At 44.5% G+C, this 21,687-nt stretch overlaps 3 protein-coding genes across 3 annotated transcripts in view; 2 read left to right on the top strand and 1 right to left on the bottom strand.

Annotated features, from left to right (window-relative positions):
* Positions 1–21,687, top strand: part of SGSH (N-sulfoglucosamine sulfohydrolase) — a 78,506-nt gene that overhangs the window by 22,113 nt on the left and 34,706 nt on the right. The window contains exons 3-6 of the mRNA XM_040331785.1: positions 2,276–2,381; positions 3,359–3,509; positions 9,301–9,457; positions 19,097–19,178. Coding sequence (XP_040187719.1) covers positions 2,276–2,381; positions 3,359–3,509; positions 9,301–9,457; positions 19,097–19,178 — 496 coding nt within the window. The remainder of the gene's footprint in view (positions 1–2,275; positions 2,382–3,358; positions 3,510–9,300; positions 9,458–19,096; positions 19,179–21,687) is intronic.
* On the top strand, positions 12,999–16,853 carry LOC120919574 (protein ALP1-like). The gene is made up of 3 exons (XM_040331786.1): positions 12,999–13,335; positions 13,420–13,521; positions 15,939–16,853. Exons 1-3 carry the CDS (start codon positions 13,121–13,123, stop codon positions 16,816–16,818), a joined length of 1,197 nt encoding a protein of 398 aa, XP_040187720.1. The 5' UTR covers positions 12,999–13,120; the 3' UTR covers positions 16,819–16,853.
* Positions 14,622–15,985, bottom strand: LOC120919575 (soluble scavenger receptor cysteine-rich domain-containing protein SSC5D-like). Its single transcript, XM_040331788.1, has 2 exons — positions 15,735–15,985; positions 14,622–15,658 (listed from the first exon to the last, which is right to left on the bottom strand). The coding sequence occupies exons 1-2, from the start codon at positions 15,887–15,889 to the stop codon at positions 14,641–14,643; spliced, it is 1,173 nt and encodes a 390-aa protein (XP_040187722.1). The 5' UTR covers positions 15,890–15,985; the 3' UTR covers positions 14,622–14,640.

The raw sequence follows: 21,687 nt of genomic DNA, 5'->3' as shown, positions 1-21,687 counted from the left end.
CTGCTCAATCCATGTGACTACTTTGGGCTTAGTGGCATAGGAGAGTCTGTGCACAGAACAGAATGGGGCAGATTCACATAGAATCCGCGGCGGCGTAGTGTAAGCCATTTACACTACGCCGCCACAACTTACTGGAGCAAGTACCGTATTCTCCAAGCACTTGCTCTGTAATTTGCGTTGGCGTAGTGTAAATGGCCCGGCGTATGGCCGTGTAATTCAAAGTGGGCGGCTTGTATTTAAATTAAGCGCGCCCCTGCGCCGATCGAACTGCGCATGCACCGGCCGTAAAAATAGCCCAGTGCGCATGCTCCAGCTCACGACGGAAAACGTCAATGAAGCCGACGTGAGCGTCATTGACGTAAAGTCCTATTCGCGAACGACTTAGTAAAACGACGGAAAAAGACGACGCTGACCCAACGCCATACTTAACATGGTATACGGCGGACTGACGTAAGGTTACCCCTCATATAGCAGGGGTAACCTTACGCTTACGGAAACAACGTAAACGACGACGAGGCGGCGCAAAAACGTTCGGGAATCGGCGTATTCTGCTCATTTGCATATGCGACGCTGAAATCGACGTAAAAGCCACCTAGCGGCCAGCGTAGTATTGCATTTAGGATCCGACGGTGTAAGTGACTTACACCAGTCGGATCCTAGCCTAATTCTGGCGTATCTTGTTTTGAGAATAAAAAACAATAATACGCCGGCGGGATTTTCGAATTACGCCGGTGTATCTGTAGATACACCGGCGTAATTCTTTTGAGAATCTGGCCCAATGTGTCTAATGAGTCTGTTCTAACACCCTGATAACTAATCTAGGTAGCTGTAACGAATAGCACCTGGGATTTATTAATAGTGCATGAATATATGTTATATAGAAACTTGAATTATTCTAAAATGACATGGCTCTATTTTTAGGTTTTCTTCTACAGCAAAGATTGTAAGTCCAGGTTGCTCCCATAGATTTCGCTATAGACCCAGTTAATTTATTATTTTACTTGGTTGGTTTTATTCGCAGTAATATAGGGCCAGATTCAGGTAGAATCGCGGCGGCGTAACGTATCGTAGATACGTTACACCACCGCAATTTTTCATCGCAAGTGCCTGATTCACCAAGCACTTGCGTGAAAAATTACGCCGGTGGCCTCCGGCGTAAGCCCGCGTAATTTAAATGGGCGTGTGCCATTTAAATTAAGCACGCTCCCGCGCCGGACCTACTGCGCATGCTCCGTTTTGAAATTCCCGCCGTGCTTTGCACGCAGTGACGTCATTTTCTCGAACGGCGACGCGCGTAGCGTACTTTCATATTCCCGGACGTCTTACGCAAACGACGTTGATTTTTTAATTTCGACGCGGGAACGACGGCCATACTTTATACAGCAATACGTTTGCTGTGTAAGGTTAAGGCACCAAAAACGACGACTAACTTTGCGACGGGAAACTAGACTAGCGGCGACGTAGCGAACGCGAAAATCCGTCGTGGATCGCCGTAACTCCTAATTTGCATACCCGACGCTGGTTTACGACGCAAACTCCCCCCAGCGGCGGCCGCGGTACTGCATCCTAAGATCCCACAGTGTAAAACAATTACACCTGTCGGATCTTAGGCATATCTATGCGTAACTGATTCTATGAATCAGTCGCATAGATACTCTGAGAGATACGACGGAATATCTGAGATACTCCGTCGTATCTCCTTTGTGAATCTGGCCCATAGCACTTGTTTTTATAAATATTTATTTTATAAGAAATAATAAATCTGCCATTTCTGACTTTTATGGAACGGCATCTTGGGATATATTTTTGGTCCTGGCTTCACTACCTAGAATGGTAATGGACTGGAACTTGCATGTAAATGAGTCTAAGCTCCCATCTTGCATGCTTAGGATCCCTTTCACACTGAGGTGCTTTTGCGCTAAAAATAGCACCTGAAAAGCTACTGAAAACTGCTTCCCATTCATTTTAATGGATGCTTTCACACTGGGGTGGTGCGCTGGCTGGGCGGTGAAAAAAATCTTGCAAGCATCATCTTTGGAGCACTTACAAAAGCGCCTCAAACGCCCCTCTCCATTGAAATTAATGGGAAACGTTTCAAAGCACTGCAAAAGTACCCAACGTTTTATGGCCAGTCTTTAAGCGCCTCAGTGTAAAAGGAGTCTTGGGTCAGTGAATCCCCATGTAAAGAATGTATCTGTACTTTTAAAAAAAAGTAGGCAGTGGGAAATCATAGGTTTACTTTAAGTTGAGTAACCCAATATCATTTTATGTGCAGCACCAGAATGGTATTTACGGCCTTCATCAAGATGTTCACCACTTTAATTCCTTTGACGATGTGAGGAGTTTACCTCTGCTTCTTAACCAGGCTGGCATCCGGACAGGTAACTGTGTAATTCAAACATGGAAAGAAAAGAAAAATCGTTTAAAAAAAATAAATAATGGCCCAGATTCAAGTAGAATCGCGCAATATTTGCGTGGGCAAAGAGCAAATTTTTTTCTCTGCGCCCACGCAAATATTGCGCTTTGCCCGCGATTCACGGAGCAGTTGCTCCGTAAATTGCGCGGGCAATATGCTAAGCAGCCGGGCGCAAGGCTGCCTAATGTAAATGATCCCGCCGGGGGCGGGAATCATTTAAATTAGGCGCGATCCCGCGCCGAGCGAACAGCGCATGCTCCGTCGGGAAACTTTCCCGACGTGCATTGCGGCAAATGACGTCGCAAGGACGTCATTTGCTTGTAAGTGAACGTGAATGGCGTCCAGCGCCATTCACGGTTCACTTACGTAAACGACGTTAAATTTGAACGTCGCGAGCGGGAGGCGCAGCTATACTTTAGCATTGGCTGCGCCTGCTATTAGCAGGAGCAACCTTATGCTAAAGGCGCCGTACGGAAACTCCGTACCTTGCGTAGGCAGGGCCCGCGCAACTTTTGTGAATCGGTGGTAGTATGCAATTTGCATACTACACGCCGATCACAAAGGCCGCGCCCCCTAGCGGCCAACGCAAGAATGCAGCCTGGGATGTGAAGGCATAAGGAGGCTTATGTTTATCACATCCTAGGCTGCATTCGGTGTAACGAGGTTCCTGAATCAGGAGCACTCGTTACACCGGAGCAAGTAAGCACTTGCGCCGCGCAACTATGGTTGCGCGGGTGCAAGTGCTTCTTGAATCTGGGCCAATAATTATAAAAAAATCTATATATATTATATACGTGTCTATTCTTAAATGTAGCATTCATAATGAATTGAAAGGACATCTATTTGCAGTACCTCTGCATATGCCAAGATAGTGGGTGTTAATGATCACATACTGTATATATCGGCCTTCAGTATTTCTAATTATGTGCTTATTTTCTACAGGAATAATTGGGAAGAAGCATGTGGGGCCCGAGTCTGTCTACCCATTTGATTTCGCCTACACAGAAGAAAACAGCTCAGTGCTGCAAGTAGGAAGGAACATAACACGGATCAAAGTGTTGGTCAGAAAATTTCTACAAAGCAAAGATCAAAGGTAAAAAGTCGTAATTAATTTATTTGGAGCGTAGAAAATGATATTCAGTGTTTTTCCCCATACCCTGCTGTGTGTTTTTAATTTGTTTCAACATATGTACACAGTTAAAACATTGTTTTATGTCACAGTTCCTATACGTGGATTTGTTTACTTAATAATACAGTCAGTAAAATATTGTGGCTTTCATGAAAACCTTAAACAAGAGGTTTGGGTTTCATAAAAAAAGAAAGGGGGGGGGGAACATTTAGGCCTCATGCACACAGTTTACAATTTATTGTAAAATGCTGTTTCTCCTTGCAGGATAAAATCTGTGTTCAAAACTCGCCTAAAGCCTCGTACACACGATCAGATTTTCTCCAAAGCGTCTCACTTTTGTCCAAAGGGCGTTGGCCAGGAGCTTGTCTTGCATACAAACGGCATACAATTGTCGGCCAACAAACCCAAATATAGTGACGTACTACGTGTTTTTTCAGCTCTTTAGCGCCACCCTTTCTGCTAATGTTGTGTTTGGTAAGCATTGCTTCCAAGCATGCGTGTTTGTACTTTGGACTTTTGTCTGGACTTGTGTACACCCGATCGGAAAATCTGACAACAGACTGTTGTCCATGGAACATTTTAAAGCCATCCAACATTTGTATGCGGAAAATCTGACAACAATTGTCCGATGGAGCGTCAGATTTTAGGCCGACAGTCTGTCAACACACAATTGTCCTCAGAAAATCTGATTGTGTGTACAAGGCTTAAACGTTTAGCAGCGTTTGGTGTTTAGGCGTTTATTTATTTGGCCAGAATTTTTATTTAATCTGGCTATTGAAATTAATAAATTCTGAAGTGCTAACCGCATTTAGACACGTTTAGCAGCGTTAAGCATTTTTTCTGCCAAAACTCTGCTGCCCCTGAATGTATGGCCAGTGTTTTTTTTTTTTTCCCTGCCTTTAAACTCTCCTGCCTCTCAATTGTGCTAAAAGTTGATGTGTGCATGGACACATAGGCTAACATGCATGAGTTTAGAGGCAGGAAAAAAATTGCAGACGCCCCTAGGAGTTGCTGTAAAAAAATCCAGTGTGCATTAGGCCTTATACTCTCCTAGGTGGATGCAGCATCTGACCCCCACTGCTTCTAAAGGCCCATACACACAATCCAATTTTATGCCCATAATTGTCTGATGTACGTGTTGTGTCGGATAATGTATGCTCCATCAGACAATTGTTGGCTGAATTAACGACAACAAATGTTGGCTGTTAAAGCTCACCAATAGGGATGAGCTTTTTTTTTACTTTTTTATTTTAAAACCAAATGATACAACACATAATACAAATAATACAACACAATATAAACAGTCTTACATACTATTGTACATTCTCTGTTACCTTATAGCCAAAATCAAGCATATATCTCCTTCAAACATGTATCTCCTTCCCACCTAGTATCCCGGGAAGAGCATCAAAATAAAAAAAATCCTCTCCCGCAACCCTTCTCTATAATTCTTCACATAGACATACACATACCCCATTACAGTTTCCAGGTGTCTCCGCATCTTCTAGAACGGTCAACATTACCCTCCTTAAATCTCTCCCCTGGAGTCCAAAAAGGCCTTCCAGGAGGTCCACGTTCTTAAATATCTTTCCTGTTGGTGTTGTGCTGAGAGAACTAACTCTTCTAGTCTACTAATTTCTTTTACTTTACATATCCACATCTCTATTGTTTGTGGAAGTGGTGACTTCCACTTCGTCGTTATACAGGCCTTTGTGGCATCTAAGAGATGACATATGCTTGTCTCCCTATAAACTTTCTCTGATATTTGATTTACACGTAGAAGATAAAATTCTGGGTCTTCCTGTATCTCATGTTCTGAGCAAATCTGAAGAACTCTTTTTTAATCTCTAGCCAAAAACTTCTTAGCTTGGGACAGTCCCAAAATATATGTAGCATCGTGCCTTTACTTCCCTGACACCTCCAACACTTATCTGATACCTCTGGGAAGATTTTATTTAATCTTTCTGGGGTCCTATACCATCTCGCAAAGATCTTATAATTTGTTTCTTGTGTTCTCACACAGATTGATGTTTCATGCGCTCGCCTATACATGCATTGTCGCTGTTCCATGCTAAATGTCTTCTCTAGTTACTGTTCCCAGTCTTGAACGCATTTCAGAGGGTAACTTCCTGACTGTGCTAGTAGTTCATGGCTTATTGAAAGAGTATGTAGTATTGTTCCCTTTTCGATGCACAGTTTCTCAAATCTCATAAGTGGTCTTTCAAAGCTCCCCGGGTTCGGTAGAGTACTCAGGAAGTGAACCATGTGTAGTGCGTTCCAGAATTTTAAACAAAATTCATTCTCTTGTTCCATCAATTCTGTTATTGTCGCCTATCTTCCCATTTGGATATAACTAGCTACCTGGGTACACTCTCTATTCCTTAAATGCCAGAAAGCTCCATCTTCATATCCCAATGGGAAGAGGGGGTTACCTATTATTGGATATAGTGGAGAGGTCCTAGGATCAATACCTATCATAGGGAGAGCTGTTGAACAAATCCTCACCGTATTACCCACTATCGAGTTCTTATTCACTTCTTTAGGGAGCGAAGCAAACCACCATGGTGCTCTTTCTAATGGTATTTTGGATTGGGCCTGTTCGATTTGTACCCATAGCTTTGTGTCTGTATGTCTGTTCCAATCTATTAACCTGTTCAAATGTACTGCATAATAATATTTCCGTATATCTGGCACCGCAAGTCCTCCCTGTTGCTTAGTACGCATTAGTTGTTTCCTTTGTAACCGGGGGTTTTTGTGTGCCCAGATGAACTCAAAGATTACTCTCTGACATTGTTTGAGATACTTCAATGGGATATGTATTGGTAGTGTTTGTAGTAAATAAAGGAATTTCGGGAGTATATTCATCTTGATGATATTACATCGGCCCAGCCAGGTATGAAAACCCAGGTTCCACTTATCCAGTAGCATCTTCAGCTTTTGCAATAAAGGTGGAAAATTTAGATCGAAAATCTTATCCATCTTCCCTGCTAGTTGTGTACCTAAATATGTCGGTGCTCTGTCTGTCCATTTAAACTTAAAATGTTGTTTTAAGTGTATTATCGATGTTTGTGGGACATGAACTCCCATCGCTTCTGACTTATTAAAATGAATACGTAGATTCGAGAGAGATCCATATTTCTCAAATTCCCTCATCGAGTTCGTGATTGAGATCAACGGGTTAGTGAGGGTAAACAGCATGTCATCTGCATAGGCTGAAATTTTACAGTGGTTCTTCCCTATTTGTATTCCTGAAATGTTCCGGTTTAAACATAAAGTACACAGAAAAGGCTCTAATGACAGGGCGAAGAGAAGTGGGGACAGGGGGCACCCCTGTCTTGTCCCGTTAGAAATCTGGAGAGGCTCTGACAGTATTCCGTTAGGCCTGAATACATGGAGAATATCCACTTTATTATTTTGCTCCCAAAGCCTCCGTGCTGTAGGACTTCCCGCATAAAGCTCCAATTCACCCTGTCAAAGGCCTTTTCCACATCTGTGTTCAAAAATACACATTGTGTCTGTGTTGTATTCACTATCTGCCAGTGGCGGCCCGTCCATAGGGGGCGCCCGGGCGCCGCCCCCCCTCCCCCAGCCAGTAAAAAAAAAAAAAAACCTTTTTTTTTTTTTTTTTAAACATGTCCCTTTAAAAAAACGAAAAAAAAAAAAATCCTTATGTGCACTGTGTCCGGGCGCCGGGCATAGTGCGGTTTGGGTAGAGCTACGTCTGTGCAATTGCAGACGCGGCGCTACATTGGCAGCTAAAATATGCCTTTGTGGCGCAAACCGACGCGCCACTATTTCTGGCGCGATGGCCTGTATTATGGCCGGGCGGGTGCAGTGAGTGCACACAGTGCATAGAACTATTTCACATCCCCAGTGGGCGGTGCTTTCTTTCACAGTCTCCAAGCACAGGAAGTGACCTCAGCGCTGCAGCTCAATAGAACACGCACGGCCTGAGTGAGAGGATCTGCTGCAAAGAGGTAGGGAACTAACTGAAGCCATGCCTTCCCCCCCAGTCCCCCATGTGAGAAATATATTTTCGGGCAAAATCGCGGCACCCTCCAGCACTAACCCCCCCACTTATTAAAACTTTTTTAATGTACCATCTGGCCGAATAGGGGGCCGTCAGGACCCCCCCCCCCCCCCCCCGCTTATTGAAAGTTTCTGGGCGGTTGTCACTGATAATGATTTTTAATGTTCAATGCAATGCATATTATGGGTGAAATGCCAGCTGTCAGCAGCCTGAGCCCAGGAGAAGATGGGGAACTACAAGTCCCAGCAGGTTATAATATAAGGCTCCTAGGTGGATGGGTGTCTTATATTATAACCTGCTGGGACTTGTAGTTCCCCATCTTCTCCTGGGCTCAGGTGCATGCAATCCACCATCTATGGGACTACAAGTCCCAGCAGTGAGAAAAACTAGACAAAGATGATGGATTGCATGCACCTGAGCCCCAGGAGACGATGGAGAACTACAAGTCCCAGCAGGTTATATAAAGCTCCGAGGTGGATGGATGACTGGACAGTGACACAGTGGGGACAATTGGCACAGCGACAATTAAAGGGCACAGTGGTGACAATTGGCACAGTGACCACAATTGATGGCATGGCACAGTGGCTGCATTTGATGGCATGGTACAGTGGCTGCATTTGATGGCATGGCACAGTGGTGACAATTGATGGCACAGTGACCACAATTGATGGCATGGCACAGTGGTGACAATTGATGGCACAGTGACCACAATTGATGGCATGGCACAGTGGCTGCATTTGATGGCATGGTACAGTGGCTGCATTTGATGGCATGGCACAGTGGTGACAATTGATGGCACAGTGACCACAATTGATGGCATGGCACAGTGGTGACAATTGATGGCACAGTGACCACAATTGATGGCATGGCACAGTGGCTGCATTTGATGGCATGGTACAGTGGCTGCATTTGATGGCATGGCACAGTGGTGACAATTGATGGCACAGTGACCACAATTGATGGCATGGCACAGTGGTGACAATTGATGGCACAGTGACCACAAATGATGGCATGGCACAGTGGCTGCATTTGATGGCATGGTACAGTGGCTGCATTTGATGGCATGGTACAGTGGCTGCATTCGATGGCATGGCACAGTGGTGACAATTGATGGCACAGTGACCACAATTGATGGCATGGTACAGTGGCTGCATTTGATGGCATGGCACAGTGACCACAATTGATGGCACAGTGACCACAATTGATGGCATGGCACAGTGGTTGCATTTGATGGCATGGCACAGTGGCTGCGTTTGATGGCATGGCACAGTGGTGCGAATTGATGGAACAGTGGCTGCATTTGATGGGCACAGTGAGGCTGCGATTTTTTTTTCTTCGTTTGCGCCCCCCCAAAAATTTTGAGCACCAGCCGCCACTGCTATCTGCACCAAGTTGATAGCTTTAATAGTGTTATCACGTGCTTCACAAGTGGGGACAAATCCAACCTGATCTAAATGGATCAGATCTGGGATATGCTGTTGTATCCTATTCGCTAAAACCTTGGCAAAGATCTTCACATCCGAATTTAACAGAGAGATTGGCAGATAGCTCCCACAAAGGGCCAAATCTTTCCCCTCCTTTGGTATAACCGAAATATATGCTAGTAAGGTATCTTTGGCTAAGCTAGCCGATGTCCATAATGCATTAAATAGTTTAGCCATATATTCAGATAGCGAGGAATTTTATTTTACTAATAATTAGTAAAAACCTTTTATTATCTCGCAGGCCATTCTTTCTCTATGTCGCTTTCCATGATCCCCATCGTTGTGGACACTCCCAGCCTCAGTATGGATCATTCTGTGAGAAATTTGGAAATGGGGAACCTGGAATGGGACGAATTCCAGATTGGAAACCACAGTATTATACGGCTGAACAAGTTCAGGTGAGATCTACAGAAACTATGTTTCTTCAGTAATAAAGACTGGTCTGCAGGAGGCTTTCACATATCAATTCTATAGGATGTGGTCGTTGGTAAAAACTATTACAAGTGTGCCCATCCTGTGCATAGGAGGATTTGTTTTTGCCAGAATTCAGTATTTGCACAAGTTCACAGAGCTGTGAGTGGTCTTTACATTTTTATTTTCCTGCCCCAAGTGCGGAAATTGGTAATAGTTCAAGAACAGGTTTTCTTAAAGGGGTTGTAAAGGATTTTTTTCCCCCTAAATAGCTTCCTTTACCTTAGTGCAGTTCTCCTTCACTTACCTCATCCTTCAATTTTGCTTTTAAATGTCCTTATTTCTTCTGAGAAATGCTCACTTCCTGTTCTTCTGTCTGTAACTCACCACCGTAATGCGAGACTTTCTTCCTGGTGTGAAGAAAGCCTCTTGAGGGGGCGAGCAGGAGTGTCAGGACGCCCACTAACACACAGCTCCTTTCTCTATCTGCAAAGGAGAGAGTGTCCTGACTTGCCTGCTCGCCCCCTCAAGAGGCTTTCTCCACACCAGGTAGAAAGCCTTGCATTACGGTAATGAGTTTCAGACAGAAGAACAGGAAGTGAGGATTTCTCAGAAGAAATAGACATTTAAAAGCAAAATTGAAGGATGAAGTAAGTGAAGGAGGACTGCACTAAGGTAAAGGAAGCTATTTAGGGGGGGGGGGACTTTACAACCCCTTTAAGAGCATTTTTCGTTGTGAAAGCCAACCCTTGGCTCTCCCCTCTCACACAAAAGAGAAAAATCCACCCTTATCCAGTTGTATTTTTTTATATTTTTTGACAGCTTTCAGATGTCTTCAGACCAGTCACGTGATGTGTAGTGTCCTCTTCCTCTCTAGATGTTATCCTGATGGTGGGCTATCATCAGAGGCAGAGAGCCATTATGATGTCAGTGCCAATCACTGGATTCACTGTGATTGCAGGACAGTGTGGTAACACCCCCTCAGTATGTTTTCAGTCTTCCTGGTTGGATGTCGGGATTTGGACTTATTAGTAAGAGCAGTGGTGGCCTGTTCATTAAGGGCACAGGGGCGTCACCCCCCTAATCCATGCGCCCAGCCCCTAATCTACATACAGGGCGCCAGATGCATGGATTTCAATGTTTTTTTATTTTTTAAGGACATGATTAGAGCCCAAGGCTCTAATTGGCTTAAAAAAGGGTGAGCCCACCCAGTTGTGCGACAATAGCAAATTAATATTTGCTATTTCTTCCTGATTCTCCTTCTGGCCAATCAGGAAGCGGGTCCTGAGACCCAGGGAGAAGCACTGGCCCAGAGTAGCTGGAGCGAGGAGCAGCAGCCCTACCCCCGATCCTTGTCATCGGCATCCTAGGAGATAGGAGAGAGGATTAAATACTCGTCCTTTGCCAGTTCGACCTCTACATGTATTGCGGTGGAACCGCTTCTTCAGGAGTATAGTTCAGAGTTTATCTCTATTAAGAAATTGACATATACATAATAATAATCTTAACTGCTTGCCCACCAGCCGACGCAGTTATATGGCGGCAGGTCGGCTCTGCTGGGCGAGAGCACGTAGTATAACGTCACCTCGCCCAGCAGCCAACACACAGCTCCCAGTCCTGTCAGGGGGAGAAATGCCTGACCGTCTGTTCATACAATGTATGAACAGCGATCAGTCATTTCCCGTTAGTGAGTCCACCCCCCTACAGTTAGAACACACCAGGGAACTTACTTAACCCCTTCCCCGCCACCCTAGTGTTAACCCCTTCCCTGCCAGTGACATTTTTATAGTAATCCAATGCATTTTTTTAGCACTGATCGCTATAAAAATGCCAATGGTCCCAAAAATGTGTCAAAAGTGTCTGAAGTCTACGCCATAATGTCGCAGTACCGAAAAAAAATTGCTGATCGCCGCCATTACTAGTAAAAAAAAAATATTAATAGAAATGCCATAAAACTACCCCCTATTTTGTAAACGCTATAACTTTTGCGCAAACCAATCATTAAACGCTTATTGCAATTTTTTTTTTTTTTTTTACGAAAAATATGTAGAAAAATATGTATCGGCCTAAACTGAGGAAAAAAATATATTTTTTTATATATTTTTGGGGGATATTTATTATAGCAAATAGTAAAAAATATGATTTTTTTTTCAAAATTGTCGCTCTATTTTAGTTTATAGTGCAAAAACTAAAAACCGCAGAGGTGCTCAAATACCACCAAAAGAAAGCTCTATTTGTGGGGGAAAAAAAAGACGCCAATTTTGTTTGGGAGCCACGTCGCACGACTGCGCAATTGTCAGTTAAAGCGACGCAGTGCTCTGGTCTTTGACCAGCAATATGGCCTGGGGGTTAGGTGGTTAACACAATATTTATCCTAATACATTGCATTAAGATTATTATGTATATGTCCATTTATTAATAGAGATAAACTCTGAACTATACTCCTGAAGAAGCGGTTCCACCGCGAAACATGTAGAGGTCGAACTGGAAAGGGACTGATATCTAATCCTTCTCTCGGATGGATACACGTTAATTCTTTCCAGTTCCTTTCAGAGCTATTCAAAATTCACTATTTGCACTGTCTTTTCCAGGGTATCAATCCAAATATGGGGGCTTAATCCAAGGAAAGCCTCCCAATCTGGATATCTACTAACTGTTCAAAAGTTAATGGTATTTGGCAGAGCATGTAAAACCTAACTAGTAAATATTTTGTGGAATTATTTAACCGTATGGTTCACAGCGGCCATGAGTTCCTCCATATATTCAATTTCATTTATCCTAGAAAATCAAAGGCCAGCTGGGGGACTGGTAGTGTATTTATGTAGGGTTTTGGTGACCCTATACCAATGCAAAATGACTTACTAGGGATGGAGGCACTGTGGGTCATCTGCAGAATCCTATCTTTTTGTTGATCTGTAAAAGTAATGTCTAGGCTAGGCCCATTTCCCATTAAAGGGGTTTTAAAGGTAAAAAAATGTTCCCCTAAATAGCTTCCTATACCTTAGTGCAGTCCTCCTTCAATTACCTCATCCTTCGATTTTGCTTTTAAATGTCCTTATTTCTTCTGAGAAATCCTCACTTCCTGTTCTTCTGTCTGTAACTCCACACAGTAATGCAAGGCTTTCTCCCTGGTGTGGAGTGTCGTGCTCGCCCCCTCCCTTGAGGGAGGAGGGGGCGAGCAGGAGAGTCAGGCCGCTCTCTACGTTGCAGATAGAGAAAGGCGCTGAGTGTTAGTGGGAGCCCTGACTCTCCTGCTTGCCCCCTCCCCCCTCAAGGGAGGGGGCAAGCTGTGTGAAGTTACAGACAGAAGAACAGGAAGTGATGATTTCTCAGAAGAAATAAGGACATTTAAAAGCAAAATTGAAGGATGAGGTAAGTGAAAGAGGACTGCACTAAGGCTGCATTCACACCTAGGCGTAGGCAATAGCGGCGTTTTTGTCGCGCGTATATGCGCGTTTGCGCGCGTTTGCGCGCGTTTGCATACAGCGTCTTCCGACGTTTTTGTACCTCGTCGTTTTTCATATAATCCAATAGGAAAAATTATCATCCCTGACATCACTTGTTGCTATCCTAGGATTTTTTTTTTCCTCTTCCTGTGTTAATATACCTCTTCCGGGTCATCATTGTGCTTCCGACTCCACACTGAGAAAATGAGCGACGATGAGATGGCATGTATGCTGGCAGCAGCCACCGCCACCTCGTATATGCTATACCAGGGACAGAGGAGAAGGAAGAGGGCACGGAGATACTGGATCCACCCTGTTATTGCCGGTCGGGAAGAGACAGGCCAATTTTGGGTCCTTTATAATGATCTCCGAGAGCACGAGGAGAAATTTCTGGACTACACCAGGATGTCAATTAAAAGGTTAGTAAAAAGTATCTGTATTCATTCTTTTTGACATTGTACCTTTCCATGTCCACTAAAAACCCCATTTATTTTTATTAACAGCTTCGATGAGTTGCTTGAACTGCTCAGCGGTAGATTACAGAGGATGGACACCTTTTTCCGCAATTCCATACCCCCTGTGGAGCGACTTATCATCACACTGAGGTAAGGTTAAAAATCTTTGTCAAATTTATTGTGCTGATATGTTTTTTTTTTTTAAATTTTCCAAAATGATGCTCTAGTGCCCATAAAAAAAAATAAAAAAAAATGTAGAAAACCCAAAAGAAAGCTACCGTATTTGCCGGGGTATAAGACCACTGTGTGTAAGACGACCCCCTAATTTTACATCCAAAATGTTGGTTTTGTGATATACTCACCGTATAAGACTACCCCCTTCCAACTATTCATGACTCGCCTCACGGTGCCACCATTACATTCCAGACTGTGCCCCATTACATTCCAGACTGTGCCCCATTACATTCCAGACTGTGCCCCATTACATTCCAGACTGTGCCCCATTACATGCCAGACTGTGCCCCATTACATGCCAGACTGTGCCCCATTACATGCCAGACTGTGCCCCATTACATGACAGACTGTGCCCCATTACATGCCAGATTGTGCCCCATTACATGCCAGACCTGCCCCATTACATGCCAGACTGTGCCCCATTACATGCCAGATTGAGCCCCATTACATGACAGACTGTGCCCCATTACATGCCAGATTGTGCCCCATTACATGCCAGACCTGCCCCATTACATGCCAGACTGTGCCCCATTACATGCCAGATTGAGCCCCATTACATGACAGACTGTGCCCCATTACATGCCATATTGTGCCCCATTACATGCCAGACCTGCCCCATTGCATGTCCAGACCGGCCCCTTTACATGATCAGACCGTGCCCTTACCTTTGCGAATCGTGGCCGTACGTTTCTTCAAAAGCCGTGCCTCCTACATCTTCTGTTCCGTGATAGGCGGAACATTCAGCGTCCTATGAGGCACTGTGTTCAGTGTTCGTCCATCACGGAGGCCCTCTCGTCCGAGGACGAGAGGGCCTCCATGATAGGCGGACACCAAACGCACCAAACACTATTGCATACATTACCCAATACTAATATATTTGTATATGCATCTAATATTAAAAAACACACGTTTTAGAAGGTCCAATTTTTTTTATTTTTTTATACAGAATATTAAAAACTATATTCATCAAATTTGTGTTTTTTTATTTTTGTCAACAAAAAGAAATCAAGCAAACGTTGCTCATAGAACAGTTTATTAAAGATTTTGGAAACTTTTAGGGGATTCCCCTGTGTCATCCACTGACATGCCAGCATGTATTGATTGGTCAAAACGTGACCGTTTGGAACTAGACGTACTAGCATGCGTCCAACGGGAAGGTGGTGTTGCTGGTGGTGGTGGTGGTGTTGGTGTAGGTTGGGGATTGTAAGGTGGGAGTGTAGGCAGGTGTGGGTAATCAGAATAAGTCGATGTCGTCCGAGAAGGGTAATAAGTAGGAGGTTGTGTCGGCAGATGAAGTGTTTGGGAAGTCGGAGGATGGTAGGCAGAAGGTGTCGTCTGTGGGTGTGTGTAAGGTGAAAGTGTTTGGGTAGTCTGAGGAGGGTAGGTAGAAGTTTGCGTCTGCAGGTGCGTAAAATCAGGAACTGTTGTGGAAGTAGGAGTAGTGTATGCAGAAGGTGGTGTTGGTAGATGAGGGTGGGTAGAAAGTGTTGTCGTCTGAGTCGGGTAAGGTGGTGTGGGTTGAGGTAGGTGGCTGGGAAAAGGTGGTGCTGTGAAGTGAGGAAGTGGTGGTGCTGACATATGTTGCGGGGGGTGGGTAGCATAAGGACCATAGGGTGGTGGTGGTTCTGGGGATTGGTATGGTTCCTCTGGTGGTATGAATGTGGCAATGTACCGTATGGTACCTGCCAACATATCGGCTTGTAGCCTTTTCGGAACCCTGTCCATCAGCTCCCCCAGACATTTGGCAGACATGTGTCCGTATGAACGGTTAGTACCCATTCTCTCTTTCATGTCTGCCATTATCTCTAACATTAGTTTCACATTGGGGTCTGGATCCGGAGCCTTCCTTCTGATCCCTCTCGCAGCTACACGCGGTAACGGCCTTGGTGTGGACTCCTCCTCTCCCACAGGTGTTGCCGTCGTTGATTGTGAAGAAGTGGCCAACTGGCTTTCCGGCTCCAGACCCGCCAGTGCCTGATCGGCAGAATTTATGCTGCAGCTATCCATCCCGACAGGGGCGGTTGGAGCTGCTTCCTCCCAGCTGTTTTCAGTGCTGAAAATATAAATGAGTTATTATAACTTACGTATACCAATTTCGTTTACTGTCCTTAGTACAGATAATAGTTTACCTCGCCAAAGTCAATGAAGGTCTAAGGAATTCCAATTCCTTCGCATGGATATATTCCTTCGGGGCACATGCCGACGATCCACTTCTGGTATTCCTTATTAGTCTCATATAGCGTGTATAGGCGTCACGAATACTCTTCCACTTATTTTTTATCATTTTAACTGTCAAAAACAAAATAAAATAATATATATTATTGTCTTTGTAGGTATTTATCGACTGGACAGTCTCTAGGAAGTCTACATTATGCCTTCCGTATAGGCAAGTCTACAGCGAGTTACATCATACGTGACACCTGCTCTGCTATATGGGAGGTTCTCCATGAAGTAGTGTTCAAGAAACCTACTGCACAGGAATGGGCACAGATTGCGGAGGTATTCTGGCAACGCTGCAACTTTCCCAATTGTGTCGGAGCAATAGATGGGAAGCACATTAGGATTGTGAAGCCCATGACAAGTGGAAGCGAATTCTTCAACTACAAGAAATACTTCTCATTTGTATTGATGGCTGTGGCTGATGCAAACTATTGTTTTACATACATAGACATTGGGTCATATGGCAGCAGCGCGGACTCAACTATCTTTGGGAACTCTTCCTTTGGTCAAATGCTGCGAACAGATGGTCTTGACCTACCAGAATGCAGTCCACTACCAGGCACAAATGGCCCTCCCCTACCCAGTGTATTTGTGGGTGATGAGGCCTTTTCTTTGGGGACAAATCTCCTACGGCCTTATTCGGGTCATAGTTTAACACAGGAGAGGAGCGTATTCAACTACCGCCTAACCAGAGCACGGCGAGTAGTTGAATGCGCTTTTGGTATACTTGCCAATAAGTGGCGGCTCCTGCACACTCCCATAGTGTTAAACATGCAGAATGCCGTCACTGCTGTCAAAGCTGCGTGTGCCTTGCACAACTTTGTGAGGCAGCGCGATGGCTTTGATTTTGAAGAGCCGGTTGCTGAGACTCTGGAAAGAGCTCAGTGGACTGGTGTCCGTGGGAACAGGCAGGGTTCATATGTCCGCGATCAGTATGCGGCATATTTCATGTCTCCTGCAGGACAGGTACCATGGCAGCTGGATTCTATTTAATTATTAACATTATTATTTTTTTGTGAATATGCTGTTGTGATAAAATAAAAATATTTGATTTATGTATTAAGAAGTCTCATGTTTATTTTATTTTTATATTTTTTTAACTTTTGGTGCATTATCCCTATGATGTCAAATTCGGGGTCAGAGTGTCAGGATGGGAAGAACAACTCACGGGTCCTGCATCAGTGGGAACATTAGGGTTGGTGGTTACTAGGAAGGGGAGTATCTCCCCAATGGGGCACTGTACTGTATTATTCACTGATAACAATGATGGTATACTAATCCTCCTAGGTGGAATAGTATACCATCATTGTTATCAGTGAATACTACAGTACAGTGCCCCATTGTTGTTGTCAATGGGGGGGATAGTGCGTCATGACATTGGAAGGTGTTGTGTCCAAAGGGCCGGACAAAGGCTAGCAAACGGCCAAATCTGGCACTCGTGCAGCAGCATAGGTGCTTACAAAAGGTGGTGGCAATAGATATTTTATTTAACCACTTCAAGACGGCCATCAGCACATATACGGCCACAGGGTGTTTCTACTTCTGTGGTGGTCCGTATTTGTACGGCTGACCCTTCCCTCTTTCACCACGCGCGCTCCTGAGCGCCCAGCGGGGAACTTCTGTGCTGGCCGTGTACCTTGGACACATCAAATGACAGAACACTGTGAAAGACACATTTGAGTGACCGTTTGATAGAAAATCTGTGCGGCCAATTAGAGATGATCTCATATGTAAACAGATGAGATCATTTCTCATTGGCGGCTAACAAAATGACAACGTCATGTGAGGGAGAGAGGAGACCGATCTGTGTCTCTTGCAAATAGTGACACAGGTCTGTCACCTCCCCCAGTCAACCCCCTTCCCCCACTGTTAGAACACTATATTGAGTACACATTCCCTTCCTCACCCCCCTAGTATTAAGCAATTCCCTCCCAGTCACATTAGTGCAAAAAATGTGAAAGGCGTTAAAAATTGTGTCAAAAGTGTACGATGTGTCCGCCATAATGTCAGTCTTGAGAATATACCTACAAAATAGTCTTACCTGTAGATAAAAGTCAAAAAACATGGGTTTACAAACATTGAATTTCCAAAAAAAAAATATATATATCATCTACTTATGTTCATTTTACTGTTTGCAGGAGTTTACCTTTTTTATCCTTATCTGTTATTTGGGTCCAGTTCTGGTAAATCTGAGAGCCAATTTGGTCCCATGCCCTCCTCCGAACGGTTCGCAGACTGTAAGATGGATGCTTAATGTCATGAAGGCAGGGGTGCTCCTTGACCATCCTGATAAATTTTTCAGGGTCTAGGAGGGAGAGGGTTTCATCCATGTCTGAATCCATGCTGCAGTGTGATATACTCCTATGGAAAATGGTGATTTTTGGACTTCCTGTTTGAGATTATGTACTTTTTTTTTACATTTCCTGTATTCAATTTGAGCAGCAGAGGCGTCAAAACGCTTGTACAAACGCTTGTTGTCGCGCTATACGCGCGTATCGGGCGTTTTACATTGATTTCAATGGAAAACCAAAAACGCTCAAATACGCGCATATCGCGCGTATTGCGCGACAAAAAAGGGTCCGGAACTTCTTTTGACTACAGGCGATGCGCGACAGGCGCATCAGCGTGCAGATGTGAACCATGCCCATAGCCTTACATGTATTTTGGTCCCTCTGGCGTTTGTGCGCGTCGCGCTACAGGCGACAAAACGCCAAGGTGTGAATGGGCTCTAAGGTAAAGGAAGCTATTTAGGGGAAAACATTTTTACCTTTACAACCCCTTTAAGCAAATTACAGTGATGGGCAACATATTGGAGGATTGGCTTGGGATCTTAGCAGAGTGTTTCAAACTCTGAGGGGATTATAACTGGGACTTACTCCATGTGTGGGTGAGAAAATTGCAGAGTTGCATTAGACCTACTATCAATGTCTGATGGAGGTTGGACGTTTCTAACGGATCAGAAGTCAAGTAATGCAGCTGAAACTTGCCAGATTTAACCAATGGATGGAAAGCTCCATCACTAAACAAATTTTGACTAACATGATACTAAAATAGGGCAGTAGGATAGGGAACAAACTTGCACAAACGTCTGATATCTCAAGCGTTGTATATACATGTTATTTATGAATATTATTAGTTTTCTTTTCTTCAGGTCACTGTCCTTAAAATTTAATATTTTAGTTAAAATACCGAAAACAGTTTCCAGTATACTGTCATTTACTGTATTGTATTAATTCTATACCTGAAATGAGACAACTGTATTTAATTTCAGGTCCCTTATTTCATTCAAGACACACCCAGTGCCAGGGCAGACATTGCTGCGCAGTATACAACAATTGGCCGGATGGACCAAGGTTGGTGGTAATTATTTTCCAGATCTTGGTATTTATCTACCCACAGTGGCTCAGGTTTTCGAACTAAAGATATTTGCATGGAAATACTGTGTGTGTGTGTGTGTGTGTGTGTGTGTGTGTGTAATATGTGTGTGTGTGATATAATCTCAAAAGTGAGTACATTTTTGTAAATATTTTATTATATCTTTTCATGTGACAAAACTGAAGAAATTACACTTTTCTAAAATGTAAATTAGTAAGTTTACAGCTTGTATAACAGTGTCAATTTGCTGTCCCCTCAAAATAACTCAACACATAGCCATTAATGTCTAAACCGCTGGCAAAAGTGAGTACACCCCTAAAATTTTCCATCCCGCTCCTTTTAATTTTCTTGTCACTGTGGTCAAAATCAATTGCTGATTTGACCTTATTAAAGCGGTTGTAAACTCAGATAATGTTACCCCAAATCAGCAATATGCAATTTCATCTTGCTGTTTAGCAGCTATGCGCCACATACATTATGCAAATAGAACGTTCTTACTTGAAAAATTTGACTTTTTATGATCCCCTTTGCTTGTACTCAGCCGCTGCCATTATGACTCCTGTCTTCCGCGTTTCAGTTGTATTTTATTTCCGCCCTCACATTCCTTCTGTGTCCAAAATCACGCACGTGCGCATTCGTTCCTGAAGCCAAGCCTCGTTTTCGTTTCAGACAGGTTCTGTCCTCGGCTCTGCGCTCCAACCCCTGTGACATAGCGAGTCACATGGGGTTAGGATCAGCTTCTCAGCGAGGGAGTAGCGCGGGATCTCGGGGCTGACGTCAGCCAAAGGAAATGACGCAGCCCTGGCATGTACACAGTTTTCCGGCCAGAAGAAGAGCCGGCCGGAAAAACGGCACTAACTGCGCATGTGCCGATTACGTCATTCATTCGAAAATGACAGATTACACAGAAAGGGATAAGGTAGGAAGCGTTTTACACAGAGCAACTCGTTCATAAGGTAGGGAAGCTTTATATGGTGGAAATAGCACAGGATGGGTTTACAACCACTTTAACGATTAGAAAATCAAATTCTCTTAGCCACTTCCCACCCTTATGATGTCATATGTTGTCACTCAATCACTTCAGAGAGAAAGGAAATTATTATGTTCCTTCCTCACTGTGACCCCGGAAACCAGAAGCAAAGTATTTTGTCATTTCCGGTTTTGGCTCTTTGGAAGCAGCCAATCCGTCCCATCTGTGTCTGGTTGGCTGCATTGGAGCCCAGAGGAGATATCTGTGGTCTAATAGACTCCAGATATCTCCATAAAGGAGGTCCTGTCACAGCCCATTCTTTCACAATGGATTTGTTGGTACCTTGTGAAAGTAAAAAGGTTGATGAAACAAAAAAAAGTGATCCTTCCCTCGCCACATTTGACGCCCGAATTTGCCACCAAACGGAGCATATAGACCCTGGGACACCTCCGGAACACATCCCCGCCGAAATCCCGGCATGATGACTCGGGGAAACCGCGAAGATGCCGCGGCTGTGGCCTCCCAGGATTTCCAAGATGGCGCCTGGATGTATCAGCCTCCAAAGACACCACGAGGCCAGGAGAAGAAAACGGAGCAAGGGGGTAAGACTGCTAAGCCCAAAGACCAAGCCAGGGACATGCTGTATTATGCCCAGAAGCTTTCAGGTTCCACAGATCCCACACAGACTGGGACACAGCAGCGAGCAGCACCCACAAAATTACACTGCAGGAGGGATAGGCAGCTCCAGGGGATGCGAGGGTTCACAGATCACAGCCCATGGGACAACTGCTCTTACATTGAGTTGGCCAAATTACAACAGGGGCCCCGATGGAGGGCCCATGGGGTGACTTTGCTTTCCAATATATTTCACAATGGTAGGCTGCTGTCATTTTCTGAACTGCAGGCTCGCTTTGATCTGCCGGCCACTATGTGGTTCTCGTATCTCCAGCTTAGGCACGCTGTTGCGGCGCAGGGAGATGCGGGGGAGTGGACATTGTCACCCACTCCGGTATTTCACGTGCTGCAATCTACCTCTGAGACCAAGGGGATTATATCCCAATGCTACCAGATGTTACTGTCAGAACATTTGAGGGCGTACCCATGTAAGGCATTTTCTTCTTGGGAGCGAGACCTCGGCCAGATTACGGGAGACCAGTGGGAGGAGGCTCTTCAGTCCCTAACTACTTGCTCTCTAAATGTGGCACAAAAAGTTTCACAACTGTATATATTATTGAGGGTGCACTACACTCCGGTGAGATTACATATGATGGGTAGACTGGCGGACCCGTTGTGCTGCCGCTGTCAGCAGCACGATGGGGACCTTATACACCTTTTGTGGTGATCCCCAAAGCTACACAGGTACTGGAATGGAGTGGTGGAGACAATTAACTCTGTATTCCAGACCAAGATCCCTGTTAACCCTATGTGCTGCCTATTGGGGGTGCTGGAAGATGTGGTTCCTGAGGAACTGACCAGGGTAGCAGTCTCTAGAGCGCTGTTCCAAGCTAGGAAACTAG

The sequence above is a fragment of the Rana temporaria genome, chromosome 12 (genome assembly GCF_905171775.1).
Source record: "Rana temporaria chromosome 12, aRanTem1.1, whole genome shotgun sequence".
NCBI classification, from domain to species: domain Eukaryota; kingdom Metazoa; phylum Chordata; class Amphibia; order Anura; family Ranidae; genus Rana; species Rana temporaria.
Note: the sequence above shows the minus strand (reverse complement) of the source record. Positions and strands in the feature narration are given on the sequence as shown.